The sequence below is a fragment of the Phascolarctos cinereus genome, unplaced genomic scaffold, assembly GCF_003287225.1.
Source record: "Phascolarctos cinereus isolate Bilbo 61053 unplaced genomic scaffold, phaCin_HiC Scaffold_5;HRSCAF=322, whole genome shotgun sequence".
NCBI lineage: Eukaryota > Metazoa > Chordata > Mammalia > Diprotodontia > Phascolarctidae > Phascolarctos > Phascolarctos cinereus.
The window spans coordinates 256123312-256139414 of record NW_027555958.1 but is presented as its reverse complement, the minus strand read 5'-3'; the positions used below and the strand labels follow the sequence as shown (position 1 = coordinate 256139414).

General features: G+C 38.7%; 1 protein-coding gene across 1 annotated transcript; it reads right to left on the bottom strand.

The window, feature by feature from the left end:
* Positions 1-1536: 1536 nt before the first annotated feature.
* LOC110194434 (histone H1.5-like) lies at positions 1537-3515 on the bottom strand. The gene is made up of 2 exons (XM_020966794.2): positions 2064-3515; positions 1537-1975 (listed from the first exon to the last, which is right to left on the bottom strand). The coding sequence occupies exon 1, from the start codon at positions 3288-3290 to the stop codon at positions 2646-2648; it is 645 nt and encodes a 214-aa protein (XP_020822453.1). The 5' UTR covers positions 3291-3515; the 3' UTR covers positions 1537-1975; positions 2064-2645.
* Between the last annotated feature and the right edge of the window lie 12588 nt (positions 3516-16103).

Here is a 16103-nt window from a genome sequence, read left to right as displayed (position 1 = left end):
TATGGAGAAAGTTAATCCCTAAACATTTTCATGGCAAATTATACACCAACATACCTGATAAATTAACTTAATGAATATTTACAAAAATATAAAATACCCAGAATAACAGAAGAAAAAAAAACCTAAAAACCTCAAATTAGAAGAGGGGGGGGAGAGGAAGAGACAGAGAGAATTGAATAAGCCATAAAGAAACTCCCGAAGGAAAAATTACTTACCCAGGACTAGCTGTATTTACAAATGAATTTCATCAAATACTAAAGCAACAATTCCAACATTACACATTTTCAAAAAAATAGTAAAAGCGGGATTCCATGAAATAAATGTGGGTTTGATACTTAAACAAGGGAGAGATAAAGCAAAGGCTAAAAAAAAAAATTAAAGACCAAGGTTTCTTAAAACTTTTTCATATTACGGACTCCATTGGCAGTATGGTGAATCCTATGGTTCCCTTCTCAGAATGTTTTTAAATTCATAAAATAAAATAGACGAGGTGTTCTTTTTGTTGTTGTTGTTTATTGCTTTTTGCTACGGCAATTGGGGTTAAGTGACTTGCCCAGGGTCACCCAGATAGTAAGTGTCAAGTGTCTGAGGCCAAATTTGAACTCAGGGCCTCCTGATTAAGGCTGGAGCTCTATCTACTGTGCCACCTAGCTGCCCCCCAAAAACTAACTTTCCTTTTATTATCATTATTATTATTATTTTGGTGGGGCAGGCAGAGCTAGGCAACGGAATTAGGCGACTTGTCCAGGGTCTCACAGCAAGTATCTGAGGCCAAATTTGAACTCAGGTCCTCCTGACTCTAGCTCCCCTAAAATAGATAAAATTGCAAAGGAAACCAATCACACTGACATTATCAAAATATTTTTAAAGGATCATGTGTCCCTGCTTAAGAACCCCTGCCATAGTTATCTCTAATAAATATTGGTGCAAAAATATTCAATAAACTATCAGCAGAGTACGATACAACATAAACAGATTATACACCATGACAACCATTGGATCTATACCAAGAATGTTTCAATATTAGCAAAAACTATAAAGAGAAAGCATTAAAACACACACAAACTCCCAAATTTATATCAACAAATTTATAAGATGTGTATAGATACTTGAAGACATTCATTTTACCATTTCCCTTAGGGAGAATCTGAATTTGTGATTTCCTTGGTTCAGGGAACTCTTCGTGAGGGAACCCATCCTTACTACCTAGTATGGCAAGTAGAGTCTATCTAAAACCAAGAGTTATTAGATGTAATTGAAAAACACCAGACATTTCTATAAGATCAGGAGTAAAGCAAGTGTTATTACCACTATTATTTAGCATAGCTCTAGAAATGACAGCGGTCTATAACAGTAATACAGAAAAAAAGGAAGAGGAAAACAAACATCACTTTTTGCAATAACATTTTATTTAGAAAACACTACAACCTAACTAAAGAGTGAAACAATATCTTCAGTCAAGCAGCAAGATATAAAATAAACTCATAAAAAACATACTTTCTTCAAATTACCCAAAAAAAAACCAAGACAGAAAAATTCCACTCCAAATAATTACCAATATGTAAGATATATGGGAATCCACCCACACATATAAAGAGTACCTACAACTAAGCGCTCTACAAAAAAGAAAAAGACAAAAAATGAGACAGGAATTTAAGGAAAAAATGGTACTGGCTAAAGAGCATCAAAATGAACTCCATCTTGGTTTCCCCTATATTTAGCTTCGCAAAAAATTCATCTGAATCTGTGATTGTTTCTCAACATGTAAAATGGAATCGAACTACTAGATCGCAGCAAAATACTCTTCCAGTTATAGCTCTACGATTCTACCAGGTGTTGATGCCATTCCAAAACTCCCACAAACTTTTCCCATTTCTTAGTTAATTTGAATTCTCTTGACCTAGTAACCTAGGAAAATTAACACATACCAACCCTGGGCTCTTCAAACGTAAAATAAAGTTGATTCCCGGTATTTCTGGAAATGTAGAAAGAAAAAATTCAAATTGGGTATTCTATGAGTGACAAACACAACATGTAAACTTAACCAAGTTCTTGGTCATTACCTACTGGTGACTATCATCCTTCGGCTTCTTTTACAGGAATTATCAGTTCCAAGTTCCTTAAATCCTAGAGGTACCATGTCATCGTCAAAACTTGCTCCAGCAGTCTGCAATCTTCCCAATATTGCATTAGAAAAAATTCCTAATAGCTCAAAAGTTCCAGCTGCAGAGTTACAAGTTATTACAGTGGGAGAATCCAATTTTGTCAGATCTAAGTCAAAGATCCAAGTCAAAGGCAAAAAACTAACTCGAGTTCTCTCTATTTTAAGCACTTCCAATCTAATTTGCTTCTAATTACCAGTACCTAACACTCAACAAAAAATTGACCCCAGTAGTGGTTAAAGACTCAAATATCAAATGTAATAAAATTAAAAACCACAAAATCTCTTAACTCAGAGATGGCGCAAAGTGCCAAGATAATACTAAATTTTGGTTACTCCAAAAGCAACCAGGCAATACAACACAAAGGTGCTCAACAAATATATTATTACCATGGACAAGTTTCCTGCAGCTCTCCATAAGATTCTTAGAGTGGCTCTTAAAAGAGCCTTTGGGGCGTTTACTTGAGAGAATTCGGCAGCTAATTTACTTCTTCTTGGGCAACACCTTCTTGGGTTTGACAGCTTTTGACTTGGCAACCTTAGCCTTGGGTTTCACGGCCTTGGCTGGACTCTTGACCACTTTCTTAGGCTTGGCGGCTTTAGTCTTAGGATTCTTGGCCGTTTTCTTGCCTCCCACCGCTGCTGGTTTCTTTGCCTTTTTTGGAGTCTTCACGCTCTTAGCTGTTAACGAGCCAGATTTCTTAGGCTTCTTGGCAGCAGGCTTCTTATCCTTAACCGAAGGTGACTTTTTGGCTTTGTTCTTGGTTTCGCCTGGAGACGCTTTTTTGTTGAGCCTGAAAGAGCCTGAAGCCCCAGTACCTTTGGTCTGTACCAAGGTACCTTTGCTTACCAGACTCCTCAAGCCTAGCTTGATCCGGCTGTTGTTCTTCTCCACATCATAGCCGCCGGCAGCCAAGACCTTCTTTAGAGCCGCGAGAGACACCCCATTACGCTCAGTGGATGCGGCCACGGCGTTAGTTATAAGCTCTGATACAGGAGGACCCACAGCCTTAGGGCGACTTCCTGTCTTGGTCTTCTTCGCCTGGGCCTTCTCCACATGCGCTGGAACTGGCGCAGTGGCCGTAGTGGCGCTAGGCTCAGCAGAAGCAGCAGGCAGTATTTCAGACATGTCAGACAACGTGAGAAAAGCACAAACGACAAACTAAACTTTGCCGAACTACAAAAGAACGGCCTCGACCAAGGGGGTATATATAGGGCAGGGCTGCGCTGTGATTGGTGCGTTGCTTAGCACACCATGTGCTCCCAGTAGTCTCTGTTCTGGCTTCTAAATTGTGTTTGTTATACATCAAAAAAAGTCCAAATTCAAAATATTCCTTGCACCAAATTGCCCAGTTTTTATCAGAATATCATCCCTGGCCTCTCAGGCTTTACGTTCTTTTTCTCTTGTTAATAAATATAAAATATGATACCCAAAGCTTTCAAAAATACTTGCAACTTTAGGCAAAATTCAATGGCAAGAAACCAAAGTTGCTCTTTTCCTTATAAATGTAAAATGAATAGTTAAAGGAATAAGGTTTGTGACCTGTTAGAGATGATTCTTCACTGCTTGGCCTTTGATTTATCTAAAAAACAAATTATCTTTCTTCAGAGTTTTGCTAAAAATGTCTCTGTAGATGAGGGAAGTAACACAGACTCCTTAAAGGGCAGCCCACGGAGGTAAAGGAAACTTTTAGTGCTCCTACTAAAATAACGTTAAGCTTTTATTTTTTTTTAAGTATTGATTCACTTGATCCAAAAAAAATTTATCTTTTAGGTTCCGATATCTTCGTATTCTTTGTAATTACATTACTTTGTTTCATTCAATCTGTAAGGGGACTTTATCCTATGAAGGACTAAGGTCTTAACAATTAACGTAAAAATTAACAGAATTAATTGATTTTTGTATTTGGGGGCAAAAAAAAATACTAAACTCATCTGATTTGAAAATTAAGTAGAGAGAGCCTTGTGGATAAACGGGATTTGGAAGAAAGAAATTAAAGAAATAGACAAACAGTAAGAATAATAATAACTCATTCTGACCTTTGGGAAGGAGGAGCATCCAGAGAAAAGGAAGGCTGAGAAGGCAAGCACAGGGATGTGATAGGGAGTACCTTGAACTCAGAGTCAAGAGACCTAGTTTCAACTCTACCATTGATGGGAACAGTGTTCTCCATGTAGTAAGTGATGAATTAATATTTGTTGAAATAAACAAAATTGAGTTGAATTGAACCAGTGCCTATACGACCTTGGGGCAGGTCCCCTACTTTTTTCTGAGCCCCTTAAAATTCTTCTTTGGCTATAAAAATGCTACAAGGTAGATAAAGTGAAACTAACTGACATGCAGAGAATAAAAATATTTTTTAAAAAAAGAAATACTCAAAGCAAAGAGAATTTTATTTTGTGACAATTCTCTTCTAAGATAACAACCACTACAAAATGTGGATCTAGAAGTTAAGACTAAGGTTCAAAAATCTCTTCTGAAAATCAGCTCTTCCTCCTGACATCTTTTTTTTTTTTTTGGTTAATGATACTACCAGTCACCCATGCTTAAACCTGAAATCATGTTTACTCTCTCATCCCCCACATCGAATCTGTTCCCAACTTCTGTCAGATCCTTCAAAATCCCTTGTTCTGGCCCTTAATTTTTCTATATATGTCCTTTCTAAATAATTATCTTTGAATTTTTATCTCTGAAAAAGAAAAATTTCAAACTTATAAAACCTAAAATATAAAACTTAATAATAGATTAATTTTCTTTATAAAGCAATCTTGCTTTATATTACCTGACCATTTTCTATTCAAATGTGTGGTTTAGTGGTGGATATTCCTATCATTTTACACAGTAAATAAAATTTTAGCATAAAACTATGCTTAGTATGAAATCAACAGGTGAAAGTCAAACCTTGAAGCGATATTTGAAATGAGCATAAAATACTATAGGGGTGATCAATTTGTGTGTGTGACCAAAAAAAACTGTACTTTTTTTAATAATGAAAGTATAATTTTTACACTCAGTTTAATCATAACTTCATCATAACTTCAAAAGATGAAGAAACCAACTAAGAGAAATTCTAATCCTGGATGTCTCTCATCCTCACCAATATGAGAAAGATGGTTACTACTAGGGTTTAAATAATGATAACATTATGGAGGAAATTTTCTATCCTTCCTAGAGATTGTGATAGCAGACAGGAAAGACATCCTAGATTTGGAAAGGGTGAATTTCAGGGAAAGAATCTTATGCCACGGGCTAAATTTAGCTCAGAAAGGATGAAATTCTGAAAACAAAAAATTTTTAGAAAGGAAAAAGAAACTATGGATAAGAAGGGGAAAAAATGGGAGTTTTCTGAAAAGATGAAAATGAATATGGAAGGTATACACCAACCAGCTAAGGTTTTTTTTTTAAATGGAAGCAAGTACATGTAATAGAAAATGAATATAGAAATATAACACAGTACTCTAAAAATATTAAGTTTTCTAAAGTTCATGATGAACTGAACCTGGTAAGGAAAGCTAAGAATAACAAAAAGGATAAAGTTTTATTTTTGTTTTTTGTTTGTTTTTTAAGATATGTTAGGGAACAACGAAGTATCAAAGAAAGAATGATGGAAGATAATTTTTGTGGTTTTCCAGTTGTGTCTGATTCTTCATGACCCCTTTTGGGTTTTTCTTGGCAAAAATACTGAAGTGGTTTGCCATTTCTTTCTCCAACTCATTTTACAGATGAGGAAACTGAGGCAAACAGGGTTAATTGACTTGCCCAGAATCACACAGACAGATTTGAACTCAGGTCTTCCAGACTCCAGGCCCAGTATACCTAACAACCTTGGGAGATAATAGCTGACAACAAAAAGAAGGCACAGCTGCTTAGAGTTGCTGTTATTTTCTCAAACATGAAGGATGAGTTTGGACTGGAAAGGATAAAACAACAAAAAATAGATAACAGGAAGTTGATACCCTCGATAAGTGATCAGAGAATAAATGAGCACCTAACTACTTTTTGATGACTTTAAATGACCTGGCCCACAGGAGTTACACCCTAGGGCAGTAGTTCTCAAAGTGTGGTCCAAGGTCCCTGAGACCTTATTCTGTGAAGTCAGAACTATTTTTATACTAAGACTTTTTTTGCCATATGTATACTCACTTTCATGAGTATACAGTGGAATCTTCCAAAGGCTACATGACCTATGAATTAAAGATTTAGCTGCAAACATGAAAACTAAGTTAACATCTTCTATATAGAACTTTTGCCTTACAAATGGAAGAATCTACAGACATCACTGGACTTGCTGTTTTGCTTTTATTTGTTGCAATCAGCGTTAACTAATCATCAAAATATCTTTTACGTGAATGCTTGGCAACAAACACAAGTGGTGGTGAAATATTCTAAGTGTTGAATGCCTTTTTTGAATCTTATAATTTATTCTATAACAAATGTGTTGACATTTGCATATGTGAAAAAGCAGTGGTAAGTCAAACTGCTGGTGCCTTAGCATGAATCAAGGCAATGGTACCAAACAATGTTAGTCTCACCATGTTCTTCACCACCAATCAAATGAATAAAGAAACAAACAAGGATAAAATTTAAAATGCCATTTCATTTAAGAATGCATTTGGTGAAGCAATAAAACTTATTCATTTTATTAAATCCCAACCCTTGGGTACAGATCTTTTTTTTAATATTCTGTATGTGTTGAAATAGAAAGTATTATATGCACTTCCTCAGTGGTTGTTTCGAGTGACTAAATTGCAAGCTGAATTTACTTTTTTCATAGAAAATTTTTACTTGAAAGAACGTTGACAAACTATAGTTATACAGACTTAGGTATTTGACATACATTTTCCCGAAAAACAAAGCAAGCCTGCTACTTCAAGGACAATAACTGATAATATTTGTCAGTGATAAAATTCAAGATTTCAAGTAAAAAGCAGAATTTTGAGAAACTTGTATCCACCACTGTGAGCTCAACAGTTTCCAAATACATAGAGACTTTTCTGATGAGATAGGTGGTGATATTAACAAACGCGATATTTGATATTATATATGAAATGTGTTACCATTTGAAGACATAAATATCTCATCCTCCATATGATCAATGTATGATATAACAAAATAATGCTAGAATTAAATTTCTTTAAAAAGATCCACTCAAAGTGGATTTCATCAATGGATTTTAAGTATGAAAAGTTCATTGATGAAGGTTCAGATTCCACATTTCAACTAACCTTTAAGAAACTACCACTTGTCAAGATGAGGTATACTATCAAAGAATATATATAATTATCTTAAAAGGCTAATAAAATACTGTTCCCTTTTTCAACTACTTATCTGTGAAGCTTGAGGCCTTTTATAAGACTAGGGGCAGCTAGGTGGTGCAGTAGATAGAGGTCTGGCCTTGGAGTTAGGAGGACCTGAATTCAAATCTGACTTCAGACACTTGACACTTACTAGCTGTGTGACCCTGGGCAAGTCACTTAACCCTGATTGCCTCACCAAAAAGCGAAAAAAAGAGAGAGAGAGAGAGAGAGAGAGAGAGAGAGAGAGAGAGAGAGAGAGAGAGAGAGAGAGAGAGATTAGGCTTGGTGGTATCAAAGCCATCATGACAGTCTCCCTTTCAGGAAGGCTGTAAGTTTATAGAACATACTCATGGAAAAATACTAACAATAATTGTTTTCAAAGGTTAGTATAGCTGTGTTCCCCAAAATAATATTTTGTCTACCACCAGCTTGTTTTTTTCTCTCTGATAACAAATTTCTAAAATAATATTTTTCCCTGACTCTTGATATGATTTGGCCAGCTTGAGGGTACAAGAATCCCACTCTCAAGGGTACTTTGGAGAACTACCTCCTCTCTAGCAGGAATGCGCCTTCCTACTGGATATGGAGTTTAAAATTGTCCAGCCATAAAGGAAGCTGAGGGGCAGCTAGGTGGAGCAGTGGATGGAGCACCCGCCCTGGAATCAGAAGGACCAGAGTTCAAATCCGGCCTCAGACACATAACATTTACTAGCTGTGTGACCCTGGGCAAGTCACTTAACCCCATTGCCTAGCCCAAAAAAAGTGTAAAAAAAAAAAAGAAGAAGCTGAGGCAGAATTCTGAGCCAATGGCACTTTATTAAAGGGTCAATGGTCCCCTCTAATAAAGTGGACCTCAGATCTTCTTCATGATCTGAGATGTCCCTGTTTCCTAAGACCTTCTTTTTATAGAGTTTGATAACCAAATGTGCAAAAGAGACATGATAAAATACAAAATCTCATTGGTTGATAGACCTTGCTCTTGAAGGCCAAAAATTAAGATGGGCAAGGCAAGAGTCACTTCCAGTGACCAAGTAGTGATAATGTGATCACCTGCTCCCATTGGGCAAGAGAAGGTAGTCCAGGGGTGCAAAAACAAGTTGGGGGCCTTTCCAAAGTATCAAAGCATCTCATCCATGCTGGGTTTGGGTGTGGAATTTAGTAAAACAGGATGGATATCTTTGTTAATATTCTTGTGGTTGCACAAGTGAGCTTCATAACTAGTGAAGAAACAGTGAACATTATATTAAAGTTTCAGGCCTACTGTAAGAATCTATTGTATCTAATTATCCCTATGTGATTTATGTAAAATATCAAACTGATTAATACTGATTGGAATAGAGTAGAGGTCCTGATGAATGATAATGGAGCGCCCCACTTCCTGCTGAATGGACTCATGTCTCTGTCCTCCCCAGTGTAGCACTGTCTTTATGTGAGTTATGCTCTATGTTAGTAAGTATGTCTGAATTGTATGCTGGGTCCTTTTTCTCTCCCCTTCTTCCACTGCCCCATTGCCTGTAATAAAGCTTTGCAATAAACTAATTCCCATGGTTTCATGGTTATTCTCTGCACCCTAACTCATTAAGAGGTTGTTTTCCCTGATCTTGATTGCCGACCCACTGGCCTTTCCCTAGACATACACTGGGTACAGGGACAAAGACTAAACCTATTGACAGCCTGAACAAATCAATCTGTTCTGTGACGTTTGGGTTCAGTCAAAGGGCTGCACTCGAGGACCTAGAGGTCCACATGTAGCCTCCAGGCCCCAGGATCCCCACCCCTGGCCTAACCTACGCCAAAAGCCCAGTTATAGAAGGGTCAGTAGGGGAACCTGAGTTCTCCCAAGAGGGACTCTTTTACGCAGAAGACTGTCATAAAATAAAAGTTTGTTGATAAGGTTTCAGATTGCACGTTGAAACTAACCTTTAAGAAACTATACCACTTGTCAAGTTGTAATGTAACACAATTATCTAAAAGAGCTATTAAAATACTCCTCCCTTGTCCAACTACGCACCTGTGAGGCATGAGGCCAGGTTTTCTTCATCCATTTCAACCAAAATAACAAATTGCAACAAAATGAATGGAGACACATGTATGAGAATACAAATTTCTTCTAAGTCAGACATTAAATTTGCAAATGTAAAACAACCCTACTACTCTCACTAATGTATTTTTAAAACTATGGCTATTTTTCATAAAATATAATGTGTAACTAAGTACTGGGTTATAATTATTATTAAAATGAATTAATAAATATTTTTAAATTTCTTTTTTTATTTCTAACATGGAAAATATTGATAAATATAACCCACATAAACAAAAGCTCTTCAGGGTCCTCCAGAATTTATGAGTATCAAAAAGCCCCGAGATTAAAAAGTTTAAGAACTAGTGGATGTTCTAGATCAGCAGTTCCCAAATCTATTTGGCCTACCACCCCCTTTAAAAAAAATTACGGAGCACCCCCCTGGAAATCTACTTTCTTCAACCCTTTAAAAGTTTTTTTTTTTAATTTGCATCATTTCCAAAAAATATGTAATTTTTTAAAATGACACATCTTAAATTTAATAATTTATTGTAAATTTGTGGGTTTCTTCCTGCATTGAAATCTTGATGATGAAATACTGTGCAAGTGCATAGTATCGTGTTGTAAACAAGTCACTTACATGCACACATTCCTGCCAACGCATGCTGGACTTCCTGACAATGTGCAACACACTTGCCTGCCAACACTTGCTTGTTAAGACCTGTTGGCGAATTTGACCACTGATGGGTTATAACTTGCATTTTGCGCATTTCTTTGGAAAATAATGTAATAACTATAACTTTAACTCTGTTATGCAACACATGAAACATGTAGGAACAGTTTTTCAAAATTTTCTTATCTTCTTTTCTTTCCTTATGCTTCCACCGGCCCCTTATTAGAAAATAAAAAATTCAATGCCCCCAGTTACAACCAAGGCTGCTACTGCCTGCCTCCATGCTTCCAGCACCCACCAGGGAGTGGTATTTTGGGAATCTATGTTAGATGATCAACAGTTGGCGAACAAGTTTCCACAGAGAAGATGATCACACTTCCCATATACGGACTTTTAAACACTTAGTCTAAAGCCTATGATTGATTGACTCAATAGAAAACTGTTTCTACCTAGTTAAAATTTTAGGGTTTAGCATCTGGAGACTTTAAATGCCTATATTTGTAGAGTTTTAGCATAAAAGAGGGTTGTACTTTGTCAAATGCTGTTTCTGCTTCTATTGAGATGATCATGTGTTTTGGTTTTTAATAATTATGTTGATTGTTTTCCCAAGGTTGAACCATCCTTGAATATCCCTTATATAAATCTTACTTTATCATAGTGGATGATTTCTTGGATAAATTACTGTATTCTGTTTGATAGGATTTTGTTTAAAAATTTTGAGTCAGTGTTCAAGTAATGACATTGACCTATAATTGTTTCATTTTTCCCCTGTATTTTATCTTTTCCTGGTTTGGGTTTTAGGGATGGAATCCTAATAAAGCTGTCCCCAGCCCAAGTATTCTAACTTCCATATAAGCCCCACTGAACAACAAGCCCACTGCCCCTACCTGGTCACTGCCCCTTCTTCCCCCCACCCTTGCCCCAATTCAATATCCTAACTTCTTCATATATGCCTCACTGCTCAGTAGAACAGCAGGTGTGTCCATGCACTCATATTTCTCACAGAAACAGCAGGTGTGTCCATTTGATGAGATCCCAGCCACTACCTCTAGCTAGCCACTGCCCCCAGACCCATTCCTCATATTTCCTACAGAACAGCAGGCATGTCCACGCACTCAACCACAACCACATCGTCTAGTCTCAGACAGGACCACAATACTCAGCCAATCAGAAAGCAGCACCACCAGGATGCCCAAGCGGGATGTGGACCCCAAAATAATAGAAGGGACTTTCCCTAAGGAGGCATCTGCACAGTAACAGCAAAAGCTGTCCTTGAGGAGAACTTGCGATGTAGAAAGGCTTATTATGATATCAATATACATATCCCCTCAATGGGTTACAGTTTCACTGAGGCAGGGACCCCTCCCCTATTACCTAAATCCCTTAACAAACCCCTCCTGCCTTTTTAATATTCATAATTTCTGTTATGTAATTGCATCTTTACCCTATAAAAATCTGTCTAGCTTTCACTAAAGTTGCTGGTTCCTCTTGGAACTTAACCCACTTCGTGAGAGGTGTCAATCTCAATAAATGCCTATACTAGGATTAGAGGTGGTCTGACTGAATTCTTTGAGACAATTCTGTCACAACACACCATAAAACCACAGCATTAGAACTACATTTGTCTCAAAAAAGAATACTGGTAAAATGTTTCCTCAACTTTTGAGAATAGTTTGTGAAGTGTGGGCACTGTTCTTTAAAGAGTTGATTGAATCGTTCATCAGAACTAGGAGGTTTTCCTTTGGCAGTTCATTTACAGCTAGATCTATTTCCTTTCTGAAAATGTATTATTTAAGAGCTCTATCTGGTGTGGGTAGCTGAGCAAACTAAAGCAACTCCATTTTATCTGCAGTTCCTCTATCTTGCCTCTGACATTGCTTTTATTGCAGTCCCCACCTTATCTATCTTTTACATTCCTTTCCACTGAAACAACTAAAACAGTCCTATTAGGTCTGGTTACAAGAGAGAGAGCTAACCTGAAGCCTTTCCTGTTACTAGCCCAAGACCAGGCCCTATCCAATCAAGGGATATCACATCCCCTATTCCTACCTTGGAAGCTCCCAGCAACAGGCCTGTACAATCCAGAAGTACCCCATATCCAATTCATCTCCTGCCTAAGTTGAAACCTATATAAGCTTTGACCTTTTGTTCCTCTGGGGAAAGGAGTCTCTGCCCTCAGAAGTGGGGGAAGGGGAGGGAAATTCCTCCCTTGCTGGTTAATTCCATAAACCCTCACTGGTTCCTAAATTTGGGGTTTAGGTTTGGTTCTGGTTCTGATTTGTTGCAGCACTGACAATTTTACTTCTGCTAGTTTGGTCATTTTACATTTTTCAAGCTATTTCTCTATTTCTTTCATATTTTCCGTTTTTAGCATTAGTGATAGATGAGTCATCCTTGCTCAGCTAGGATGGCTCCTTACCATACTCAGCTGCTGCTACTACTGGCTCCCATTTATGGTAGGTCTCAGGACTGCTTAGATGAATTTCCCCAGTCTCACCAGCTGCCTGGGAACTTTCATTTTAAGATTCTCATTCACTTAAGATCAGGAAAGAATAAATAGAAAAGCAACAGTACCTATCTTACAAAGCTGGTACGAAGTTTAAATGAGATAACATGTAAAGTGGTTGTAAACCTAAAAGTGACATATAAATGATATCTATCATCATCATCATCATCATCATCATAGCTGACGGGTAACACACAGAAGGTCTGAAGTAGGAAGATGAAGCCCTCCATCATGCATGCCGTTAGCAAGCCTGCCTCAAACTTCCATCTGTTTAGCTGCCATATGCTTGCCCTGAATGTTTGCTGAGCATGACCCAAGATAGGACTGGAGGAGGTGAAGAGGCTACTACACTGGGTATATTGAAAATTTATGTTATCTAGCTTTAACTGGACCCTTACTGAAGTAAGTAATCCTTGTATTTTTCCCTAAGTGAACCCCTATCTCATTCCCCACAGAAGCTATTTCACATCTTCTCTACTATCTTCAAACCTCTTAGACCTCTCCTTCCCTCGCTATCTCAGCTGAGCACCTCATCTTTCATTTAATCTGTCAGCTGATGATAATGGATAATAGTAATGAAAATTATATATCACTTGAAGGCTCACAAACCATTTTACATATTATCTCACTTAAACTTTATATGAGTCTTGTGAATTAGAGAGATTAAATGACTTAACCAGGCTCACACAGACAAGTGTCTGAGGTCAAACTCAGATCTTCCTGACTCCAAATTTAGCATTCTATCCAATGTATCACCTAACTGTCCCTAAGAAGGACTGCAAGGGTTCCTACTATATGGCAGGATAAATATTTTAATTGGTTGCTGAGCAAGAATTCTGCATTTATACTAATGGGGCAATTTCCACACCTGTGAACTCTCTTCCCTGGTAGCTTTCAAAGAACTTGAGCTACAGGGGTAGCTAGGTGGTGCAGTGGATAGAGCACTGGCCCTGAAGTCAGGAGGACCTGAGCTCAAACCCAGCCTCAGATTAAACACTTGACATTTATTAGCTGTGTGACCCTGGGCAAGTCACTTAACTCCAATTGCCTAAGAAAAAGTTGAGCTGCTGAGTTGAGGAAGGGAATGAGGTGGTGCTGGCCATGTCTCCCCACCCACCTTGGTGCTGTAGCTTTTCTAATTTATTCTTTCCTGATCTTAAGTGAACCAGAATCTTAAGATAGGAGTTCCCAGGCTGAGACTGGGAAAATTTATCAAAGCAGTCCTAATTACCTACCCTGAAATGAGGCAGTAATAGCAGCAGCTGAGTCTGATAAAGAGCCACCCCAGCTAAGCAAGAATGATTCATCCATCATGAAAGCGATGCACCAAAGTGAACTTGGTGGACGCTCCTGGAAGGGAGAAAAGGACTCCCAGGACCTGGGGTCAGAAGGTGCTGTTGCACAAATAAACACACTGACTACACCATTTCTTAGGAAAGAGACAGAGGAGGGCTTCTAGCACCTCTCTCACTAGCAGGTTTGCTTTGATCCAGTCAGACAGAAAGATAGGGATGGAGTCATAATAAGGGATTAAATAAGCTTACTTTATTCTAGTCTAGTCTTCTCAAAGGGAGTTTGCTAATAACGGGAGCACCAACTCCCAATACATTCCCTAATAACCCTTCTCGCAGGGGCTAGCTTGAAAGGGGGGCAACTACCCCCTTGTCTCAATGGGGTCAGTTGAGACCGGCACAACTCGTGCTCTCCCCTAAATCCCCTCAAACCTCAATGGAGGCCGGCTGAGGCAAATACACAGATTCCCCCCTCCAAAGCCTTGATGGGGGCCAATCAAGGCACACACGGCATTCAGCCTGCATATTCACCCCTAAGAGGGTCTCCAGTCACTGACCAGTGGCCACTTGCTTTATAGGGCAACAGACAAAGAAGGCACATTGCCAGCAACAGCCTCACAATTTTACATCACTTCATCCCTATATCTACTGCACAAGGGTGGTAGAAACTGTTTTGAACCATGATGGTAAGGACTTGTATCGAACACCTGAGAAGTAGAGATTGTTATGGCTATGGATCCTGGGAAGAAAACTCTAAGAAAGAATAACAAAAAATACACTTTATGACACACTAAAATTGACCTTACATCTTACAGGTGCTCTTCAGCCTAATGTGTTTTCTACATGTGTTCTTGACTAAGGACTACCTTTGACAATTCTCTCAAGGGTTTCTGTTAGCAAAAGGAGAGCATATCCCCTGATTTGGGAGGCTTACTTTTCAGCTACTGTTCTTGCTGCACCTACTCAGTAAAGTCAAATTTGTAGAAGTGAACTGATATTATCCTGTTGATAGGCACAGAGGAGAGAACATCGAATGGGGATTCAAGAAAAATAGTACTATAGCTGTGTGACCTGGGCAAGTCACTTAACCCCACTACCTAGCCAAAAAATAAAAAAAGAATAATTGTAATAGAAACCCCAACCTATCGCTAGAATCCTGAAGGGAGAGATTACTGCCCTTCTATAAAGTTAACCGGCTAGTCCACTGTGAGTTGAGAGACTGAGCTAAAGGGGATATAAAAATGGAGGGATTTGGGGGCAGCTAGGCGGCAAAGTGGATAGAGCACCGGCCCTGGATTCAGGAGGACCTCAGACACATAACACTTATTAGCTGCGTGACCCTGGGCAAGTCACTTAACCCCAATAGCACCTTAAAAAACAGACTAGCTGGCTCAGATTCTTATAATCTAGCCACTGCTTACCCATGTTCAGACTCCTTAAGAGTCTGCCCAATATGACAGATGTTCTAATAAACCTTGTCTTTGGCTGAAAGAAGGTTTGGGTCAGGCAGGACCCATGTGTTGTGATTTTGGGGTTCTAGCACCTCTAAACCCCCTAAACCTCAACATCTTGGTGGCCCATACAATGAAACTGCCTAACCCCAAGTTCTCCAGCCAAGACTGAAAGGTATGTAAGCCTCCCCATCCCCTATCTTGTTCTGCAGTTGGGGTCACTCACTCTACAAGCACCAAGGCTTGGAGGTGCTTTTCAGGCAGACAGTTACAAGGCCGTCTCCAACTCGGCCTGATGGTCTCATGCTCTCTGTCCACTGGTTTGGGCTGAGGCCACAGACCTGGGTATACCTTCCGCAGTATAGAGGACAAGGTCAGACTCCCTGTCTGGAAGTTTATGCCTAATTTGGTCAATTCTCTCAGTGCTAAGGAATTAGGGAAAACTTGCAGTTGCTTTTTGGTTCCCTGAGGCTTACTTTCTCCCCTCTACACTCCTGAATCCTCCTTCCTGGAGGTTACAGCTAAAAGTTAGAACAGCTAAAAACATCTTAGCAGATTCTGGAGATTTTGTGATCAATCAGGGAGTTTTTAAACACCTCCTTACAACCCCTGTCACTCTCTTCCCTTGAGTCAAGAGGGCATCTGTTAACAACCCTCTCATAGGAGAAGACAGTTTCACCTTTTCCCCCCTCACCTTTGATT